Genomic DNA, 9586 nt, shown 5'->3' with positions numbered 1-9586 from the left:
TAAACAGCTCCCACAGCTAATACTGGAGTCCAGGACTCTCCAGCTTGCCAACTGGCTGCTTTGGAAAGTAATTTATTTAAAGTTTCCTGGAAAACAACCAGCTGTCACCTCTCACCCTCTGCTTGACTCAGTATCCTCTTGGTCACATTAAAATTTGGCCATAGACCCTTTGCAGAAATGTGCAAAGCAGCAGAACCTCCCTGTGCAAGCTGCAACACATGATTTCCTAATGTTCCCATCTCAGGCACTGGACACATCTGATTAATCTGCATCTCTTCTTTGGCTGTATGTGTTTAAACATGCCCATGATGCCTTCGGGAAATAAAAGAAAAAAATATATAGAAGAAATAAGGAGTCAACTAAGGAAAAAAAAAAATAAAACAACAAAAACCCACAAACTACAAAACCAAGAAAGAAACAGAGGTATTGGATCAGGAACTATATAAAACAGTCTATAAAAATATTTATAGTGAAATAACATTAGTTTAGAAACAGAGTTAGAGAAGTTAAGCAGCTTTTCACAAATCCCAGGATCGTGTGAGTTGTAGCAAAGACCTTGGAGAAGTATCTAACACACACAGTTCTTCTTGTTCCTGTCTGGAAATCAAGATGGATTGAGGATCATCAACCATGAATTTTCCTCGGACTAAGAACCATGAGGTTAAATCTCTTTATATTTACAAATCTACAAAAGCTGTATCCTTTGGAGTATTGTCCTAGTCATTTCAAATATCATTACTGTATTGTTGCTTCTGCTTTTGCAATGTCCTGTATTAACTTTATTCAATCACTCCAGACAAGCAATGGGACTCGCATTGGAAGGTATAAAGTAATTTGCTTTTCCCAGGAATGATGTCTGCTCTGTTAAACTGAGATATAGTTAGGGGATGCTACATTGCAGTGAGTGTAGAATCATTTACTAACTATATTATTTTTCCCTGACATTTGAGAAACTAAGTACTTCCCAACACAGTTAACATTTTCATCCTATATTGAGGTCCTTCAGAACAAAACTTGCTCATATATCAGAAAAAAATGGTAATGATACATATTTACATTTCTCCCTCTCATACTAACATTTACTGTTTCCCATTTCAGGTTTCCGAAGAGGCTCTGTACCTCCAACAAGGACAGCAATACGAAAACCTGTACCTGACAGCTTCCAGAGTTAGCACACCTGCAGCCACTTCAGGCCATCTACTCTGGTACTCAGCTGTCCTTGCTGTTAGAAATATATTCCTCAGTTTAGGAGTCTACACTGTAGGTTCTCATATGTGTCCTGGGTATTTAAACTTCTGTTATTGTTGCTTGAGACCTAGCCAATACACTCAATGAAGTATAGAGAGCAATTGATCTTATCTTAAAGTCCATGTCATATGGTCAGTTGAATCAGTCTCTAAAATTCATTGTCTGAAATGGGAGCTTAGACATCAAGATAACTTGTGGATATCTACATGACAAAACCATTAGGAAATGGCCTCAAGTTGCACCAAGGGAGGTTTAGACTGGTTATTAGCCAAAATTTCTTTGTGGAAAGGGTTGTCAGGCACTGGAACAGGCTGCCCAGGGAAGTGGTGGAGTCACCATTGCTGGAGGTGTTTAAAAGATGCATAGATGAGGTTCTTAAGAACATGGTTTAGATGTGGACTTGGCAGTGTCAGGTTAACGGTTGGACTAAATGATCTTAAAGACCTTTTCCAATCAAAATGATTCTATGAGACACCCACCTGGGGCTGGCTGCCACGACACAGAAGCTACATCTGGAGGTCAAGTGGGATTCCTTGGAGCATCTCAAATAGCACTCTGGCAACTGAATCCCAAACTTCATGTCTAAACTCAATCACTGTTGTTTAAAACAACATTCTAGAGATGTGGAGAACAGTCACTGCTTCCCTTTTAGTAAAACCTTTCATATATTTAACAGCATTTATCATTACTCCCCTCAGTCTTCCCTCAATGAAATAGTAAAACCAGAGTCACAAAATGGTTACTTCAGTCTTCCTTTTCTAGACTCACAAAAATTCCTGTTGGGCTCCATGGAACCTTTCCAACCAGAGCTCAGCTCTCTGTCTGACTCCAAACATGCTATTGCAGCTGAGACCTTTTCCATGCTGGCAAGAGCATAAACATTATTTTACTTACCATACATATGGGAACCCAGTTTATGCATTCCAGTAACATGAGTGATTTTTGTTAATATCAGTCAAAAATGTTGAATAATTTCAGCACTCAGTTTTGCTACCATCACAAGTTTGTTTTAGATAGAAGTTTTAGTTAGTTTATGAAAGCCCTAGAGTCATAGTGTTGATTAGTCCTAGATAAGATCGGTTCTTTGTACTGTCTTTTTTATTTCATTATTACATATTACAACATAATATATTACATAGCATAATGTTATTCATTATAATACAATGTTCCATCATGTTACTGTTATATGGTATCTCCTATTATTTCTTCAGTTTAAGACCTTGTCCCATAAGTAGTCTAAATTTATTATTAAAAAAAAAAAAAAAAAAAAAAACATACAAAATGTACCTCCACGTTCTACCTGAACAGCATTTCTTTATTCATTAAAACTATGAAACTGACCAAAACGGAGGGCTCAGGCAAAATGAGGACAGTAAGATTAAACACATTGCGTCACCACCTGATGACGAAACTGTTATGCATCGTTTTTACTAATCAGAGGATATTATACAGCATGAGTCAGACTGACACTGATTTACAAATTAGCTATATAAACAGAGCTGAGAAGTGTGTTCAATATCTCGAGAGTGAAACTGAGGCAGACAACCTTAGACAAGGATGAAAAACTTCTTTCTTCTCCCGTTGCTATATGTGACCATCTCCTCTGCTTTTCCTGTGACTCCAGAAGAAGATGAAACAAAAACCCTCCAGATTGTAGAGGTAAATATCTTTCAGTGCATTCTAAGTGAAACATAAGGTAATCTGAGAGTTAACTATAATTGCAGTTCTTTTCACTGAATATGTCTTGAAACCAAATATGTACCATTCTGCAGAGGTTTCAAGAGAAAGCTTCTCCTACCAGTCTAGAAAATGTGCGAAAATTATGTGGAATTTACTTACTGAAAAGTTGTCTGAATATTGCTTAACTTCACTTTTGACATTGTCAGTAAAGTAATAAAAAAACTAATGAAGCGTGAATTATAGCAGCAAGGCTCTGTGGCTGTGCAGAAACAGTCAAACTCAGCAACAACTTACATTTTAGAATGTGTTTTGAAACTTGTGATATGACTGGTCTCAGTAACATAAGGGAAGAACCTTGCCTGAAGCAAGCATAGGTTTCAACATTTTGCAGAATGGATCTTTTATGGAATACTTTGGAAAAGAATGGATATCTATGAGTTTTCCAACACAACATATAGACACAACAGTGCTTATTGGACACAAAATTGTTGAAATCTAGTAGGAAGACTTGAGTTCCTGATATCATATTTTGTAGCTAAAAATAAATGACATGATTTGCCAAGTGCTGCCTCTCTAGGAGTGCTCACCTGCTTTGCTGGGAGTCCTGGCTGTGTGGAGTCTTGCTGCCAATCTCTGGTTCATTGAATAAGACCAGTTATAAACTTCCTCATAAGTTTTGTTGTTAATCAGTAATTATCGGAATGTAATATGGAAGTATTGGAATGGACTATGGAAGTAATTATTAACATTAAGTATTCAATTTTAAAGACATTTCTTCTTATATTCCATCAGTGAAACAAGAAATTCAGAAAACTATATGAGAACTTTGAGTTATATCTGACTCTTCACACCAGTTCCTAGAGAAAATAGGCTCTTCTTGTTCCTGGTAAACACATGGCATGCAGATATGGGAATAGTTCAAGATTACTTAGAAAATTTAAGTGTGACTGAATATGATGTACTGATATGCCACTCTGTTCTTTTTTTAAACTTTGATTCAGAGTTACCTACAGAATTTCTATGGTCTTCAAAGGGATCGTAAGCCTCATTTAAGAAACAAGTCTGGAAACCTCCTTGCTGAAAAGCTCAAGGAAATGCAGGAATTCTTTGGACTGCAAGTGACCGGGAAACCTGATCTTGACACTTTGGAGATGATGAAAAAAACCAGATGCGGTGTACCTGATATAGGGGAATATGTTTTCACACCAGGGAATCCCAAATGGAAGAGAAATGATCTGACATACAGGTAACCTTTCCTAATCTTATTCAAAAATGCACAAATCTAGCATCTCAACTCTGGGGGGTCTGAATTATTAATTATGCCATATACGGACATACAGAGTGATGAACTGATTTCTGGAAGAAGGCAGATGGTAGAAGGTGGTATCTAAAATTAAGCCATTAGTATTTTTCATTCATGAAAGATATGTCTAAGATTTCTGACTTTTGTACAAATTATTATTTTTCAGCTCAAATTCTGTATTCTTAACAACATATAATGTGTTTGGTTTGCTTTGAAGGATTTTGAATTACACCCCAAAGATGAGACAAGCTGATGTAGATGAAGCAATCCGAAAAGCTCTCAGTGTCTGGAGCAATGTGACACCACTGACATTCCGAAAGGTTGAGGACAAAGAAGCAGATATAGTGATCTCTTTCGCTTATAGAGGTAACACTGATATCTTTGTGTAGCAAATAGGAATCTGCAATCATGGAAATAATTTAGGATTCTAACTGAGTATTTCATTCTTCATTTTAGACCATCAAGACAACTCTCCTTTTGATGGTCCCAATGGGCAGCTGGCTCATGCTTTTCAGCCTGGTGAAGGTATTGGTGGAGATGTACATCTTGATGAGGAGGAAGCCTGGACCAAAGATGGGAGAGGTAAGGGCTTTTTAACTGGATCCATTTATACAGTTTTAACTCATACAATCTTAGCTCATGTGATGCTTAGTTCATGAGCCCGATCGCAGGCAAAAAGTGAACCCAAGTGGAAGAATTTGTCCTTTTAAATTGTTTTCCTCCCTTATATGCCATTTGTGGTAATCAATTGACAGAAAAGACATTTTTAAGTCATAGTGGCTTATAATGGCAACAAAGTCAACACTTAAAAATACTTTTTAGTTCAGATGAAGCCTAAAGCTTGGATAGAGGAAGATCTGGTGGTGAACTTCTCAAGTCAGTTTTTTTCTTAGCCCAACACTTCAAAGTTTGGTGCTAACTAGAGAATTCCAATATCACCAAAACTGTCATCTGAAGGATTGTTTTTGAAGGCCTTTTTCTGCTGGATCATTGAACCTCCACACGTTGTTGACATGATGCTTATCTGAGCAGTTTATGTGACAGCAAGAGAAACAAGGTTTGTGTTTAGGACACAAGGACATTACAGAAAGGACAATGAGACCATAATTAAGGCCTCAAAATCTTTAAGAACTCATATAGCTCTTCTGTTATAGTATTTTTGAGTTGTAATATTGATAGCATTACTCACATATTCTCTTTTAGTGTAGTTCAGGAGTGTTTCCAATTTAGTGAACTATGCTGAATATTAAAACAGATTTTACTTTGTTTCATATTATTTTCAACCTACAGGCTACAACTTGTTCATTGTCGTTGCCCATGAGCTTGGCCATTCACTGGGTCTGTCTCATTCAAACGATCCTGGAGCTCTGATGTATCCAACTTACTCCTACACAGACCCCAATGAATTTCTTCTTCCTCAGGATGACATTGATGGCATTCAAGCCATCTATGGTAAGAAAAAATATTCTTATTTAATGTTTCTACTTGGGAGACTGGTAAACAGTGATAAGAATATATTTAAAATATGCTTGTCCCGCCAATATGAGAAGTTTAACTGTTGCTAAACAATGGATAACAAAAGAGAGAAAATTCCTGGAAGCTAACTTCAACTGAAATGCAGTTCTGCAGAAAACTCATTTTGTAAAAGATGAACACAACTGATTTTATTGGCATTAAAAGCCTGTTTTTAGTGTCAGACCCTTATTTTAAAATAACATGCCCCCTCATTCTCTGTAAAGAAGATTCTTGGTGTTCTCAGAGACTTTCTGAACACTGCCTTTATATTTCTCTGTACTAAAAGATAAAATATTCTTCCTATAGGACGGTCTAATGCTGCTGTGCAGCCAACGGGACCCATAACACCACAAGCTTGCGACCCAAATTTGACATTTGATGCTATTACCACTCTGCGTGGAGAAATGATATTCTTCAAGGGCAGGTAACAACAATAAGTGTATATATTATCTCTTTAAAATATTCAGTAGTTTTAAAAAAATCTGTAATCTACAACGGAAAACTGTCCGTTCGGAATGCAGTACAAAGAAAAACACTAGAAAACCAACACATATTTACACAAGCGAGAGTTCTCAAATCATTAATCCCAAGAGCCCTCATTGACACGAGCAGTGAAGGAGGTGAGGACTTGTAGGTTGTTTACCAACTGTTCTGCTGCTGTGGACAGTGCTGCAACCAACTTGTCTGGGAACTCAATTCAACTAATAGCAAAGCAAGAGCATTTTCATGTCCCTTCACAATGTGTCCATGGTTCCCACACTGTCACCTTCCTGCTACTCCTCAGCACAAGAGCAGGGGCAGAACTGAAAGCACTGGTACATAGGAAGATATTTGTCAAGCGATTACTCTTAGCCTGCCCATCCTACAGAGACACAGAAGGGCTTATATTCATCTTGCATGATTTTTGGCATGTAAATGAGGTGCTAAAGTCAAGAATGCCTTCACTCTAGATTTCCTTTACATTAAGTGGATGAAAATATTTACACCCATGTCTCTCCTGTTATACTCCAGGAGATGTAATAATTGTTTTGCACTTATGAGAGGAGTGGAACTACTTTAACGTATATTTTTTTTAAAAAAAAACAGATATATGCTGCGCAAACATCCTGCAAGGACAGAGGCAGAGCTCAATTTTATCTCACTGTTCTGGCCAAAGTTACCATCAGGAATTCAAGCTGCTTATGAAAATGTTGAGAAAGATGAAGTTTTACTTTTTAAAGGTAATTGATTCTGAAATTCTCTACTTTTTCTGACCCTTTCCTCCCTGCCCCTTTGCAAACTCTGCAAATGCAGAAGTCAAAGTGGTTTTTAAAGGAAGATCAATGAAACAGAGAATCTTGCAAATCTACAAATAATTAAACTCATAGAGTTATAGTGCTAGAAGAGATTTCTGGAGGTCATAATCCTGAAAACTTGCCCCTCTGTTTTAGTTAATGCTTTGAAAAACAAGACATTAAAATAGATTCCCATCCTCAGGCCTAGTTTTCTTCAGGTAACAGGATTTCACTTTATGCAGAAGGATTTTTTTCTGAATTTAGTTGGCAAATACAGGCATTTGTATAGTACTGCTACTATTCTAACTATTAGAATGGAATATATTGTTATCACATGTAATAATGCAACTTTTTGCAAAAATGTGAAGTTCATTTTTAAAAAGGAGCACGAAAACTGATTACTAGACTAGTCAAAACATTTTGTTTTTGTGGAAAATATAAAAAAAATGAAATTACATAAACAGACTATTGGGAATCTTTAGAAAACTGACATGCTTATTAGTATTCTGTGATATTTTTGATTAAAGAAATATATGTTGGTGGAAAAGCATATTGTGGGAGGAAAATTGTTTGTTTACTGGAAAAAACAATCAGTTCTTTTCTTTAAATGTCTCAAATATGCTTTAACTGTCTCAAATAACTTCATTATGCACATATCACAGCATATGATATATTACCATGTATGAATATGTTCATTGCGTTTAATTTAATGCACATTGTCTAGTTTTCAAAATATTATGTGGGTCTATAATCAAATAACATATTACATGAATTTAATGAACTCAATATCCCAGTACAATGTCAGTGAACTAATACATCAGCTTCCAGCCCTCCCCAAACTGTTACCTAGACAGATACTTTGTATTCATTTGAACAAAATCTGGTAAAAGTACTATCCATTCATCTCATGATTCTACTGTTTTACTCATAAAAACAAAGGATATTTCAACTGTCTTTATGATGTATGTCCAGTGTAAGGCTTAGAAGCATTTTCTAAAGTAATAAACTGAAAGGAATAATACTGATATCTAAGAAAAATTGTTTGCTAGCCATTTAAACACAATTTGTTTATAAATGGCAAAACCAACTGCTGTGTCCTTCTGTTTTTCAGAGAATAAATACTGGGTTCTCAGGGGTTATGGTATTGCACCTGGTTATCCTAAACCAATCTATCATTTGGGGTTCCCAAAGACTGTTAAAAGAGTTAATGCAGCTTACAGTGATGAAACCACAGGAAAAACATACTTCTTTATAGCTGACAGATACTGGAGGTAAGACTTAATGTTCGTCTTCCATGTTCACTTGTCCCTCAGGACTGACGCATGACTTTAAAATTCAAATACAGCGATATTTAATCCAAATATACTCCAGAAATTTAAACAGGATTCTCTGGAAGGAAACATCAACTTTTCTATAGTTTTGTGGGGTTTTTTGCCATTCATTAGATTCCTGTAGCAGGAATGTAATTACTTGGTATTGAATTAATCATCTGTCCAATAAATGCATGATTTTCTAGTAAATTATTAACTTTTTCTTCACAACAGTGTAGCTTTTCTGAGCAATGTTATGCTAGTTTACACTTTTCACTCATATTTCAGACAAAATGAACTGCTAACAAAAAGTGCTGTTATTGAATTTCTCTATGAACAAATGGTATATAATCTCCAGCTGTACAGCTGGTTGTATTTACAATTTAAGTGTAGCTCATGACAAACTTCAGAGAGTAATTTTGTTTAAGTAATACAAGGTTTTACACTAATATGAGTATGTTTCAGGCCTGTGGTACCATCTTTCTATTCCTGAGCTTTATGTTTTGTTTTCATACTGAACTGGATCTCCAGCATCTCAAAAGAGAAATTTATTTTGTTTGCAAGTGATGGCAAAGGCTCTGGACAGACCAGAAATGCATTAATGTGTTCTTGGGCTGCATTCCCAAGGTCCTTGAGAGCCTTGTTACAATATTCACCAAAGGCAGGATTTCATATCTCACAACACCCGTAACATGAAGACCCTAACACATAACTGAAAGAATAAAAAAACTACTTTGGCTAATCTTTGTAAGACTTTTTAGGAAGAGTAGAGTAGCATATGTGTATGAATTTGCTTTGGACTTTCAAAATATTGCTGCTTTCCCACAAATTGCAATGATGTTTCTTGTGTTAAGGTATGATGAAAACAAAAAGTCCATGGATCATGGCTATCCAAGGAAAATAATCTCCGACTTCGGAAAAATTGGCAGAGTGGATGCTGCTTTCCAGAAAGATAGTAAGTAAAACATACCTTTAATATGGGTTTACTTGAATATTTGGGCTTCTGTAGATAGAGGCACTTGTTTTCAAAAACCTTAGTAGACGTGAAAATGAAAAATAGCAAATATACATCGGCTGTTTATGTTGGGGTATTTTTTTTTTCCAAAAATACTGAAGTCACCTATGAAATATAATTGGATTAAATTTTATTTCTAGGGTATGTCTACTTCTTCCGTGGTACAACTCAGTTCCAGTTTGATCCTCGTGCCAAACGGATTGTCAGACAGATGAAGAGCATCAGTTGGTTTAATTGTTAA

The 9586-nt window shown here is 36.1% G+C and overlaps 1 protein-coding gene across 1 annotated transcript; it reads left to right on the top strand.

The window, feature by feature from the left end:
• The first annotated feature begins 2805 nt into the window (after positions 1–2805).
• LOC136108356 (interstitial collagenase-like) lies at positions 2806–9586 on the top strand. The gene is made up of 10 exons (XM_065850091.2): positions 2806–2907; positions 3930–4174; positions 4449–4597; positions 4688–4813; positions 5522–5683; positions 6053–6170; positions 6833–6966; positions 8132–8291; positions 9185–9285; positions 9486–9586. The coding sequence occupies exons 1-10, from the start codon at positions 2806–2808 to the stop codon at positions 9584–9586; spliced, it is 1398 nt and encodes a 465-aa protein (XP_065706163.2).

Source organism: Patagioenas fasciata, chromosome 1 (genome assembly GCF_037038585.1).
Source record: "Patagioenas fasciata isolate bPatFas1 chromosome 1, bPatFas1.hap1, whole genome shotgun sequence".
In the NCBI taxonomy this organism is placed as follows: domain Eukaryota; kingdom Metazoa; phylum Chordata; class Aves; order Columbiformes; family Columbidae; genus Patagioenas; species Patagioenas fasciata.
The sequence above is the reverse complement of the archived record's forward strand: the minus strand, read 5'-3'. Positions and strand labels throughout refer to the sequence as shown.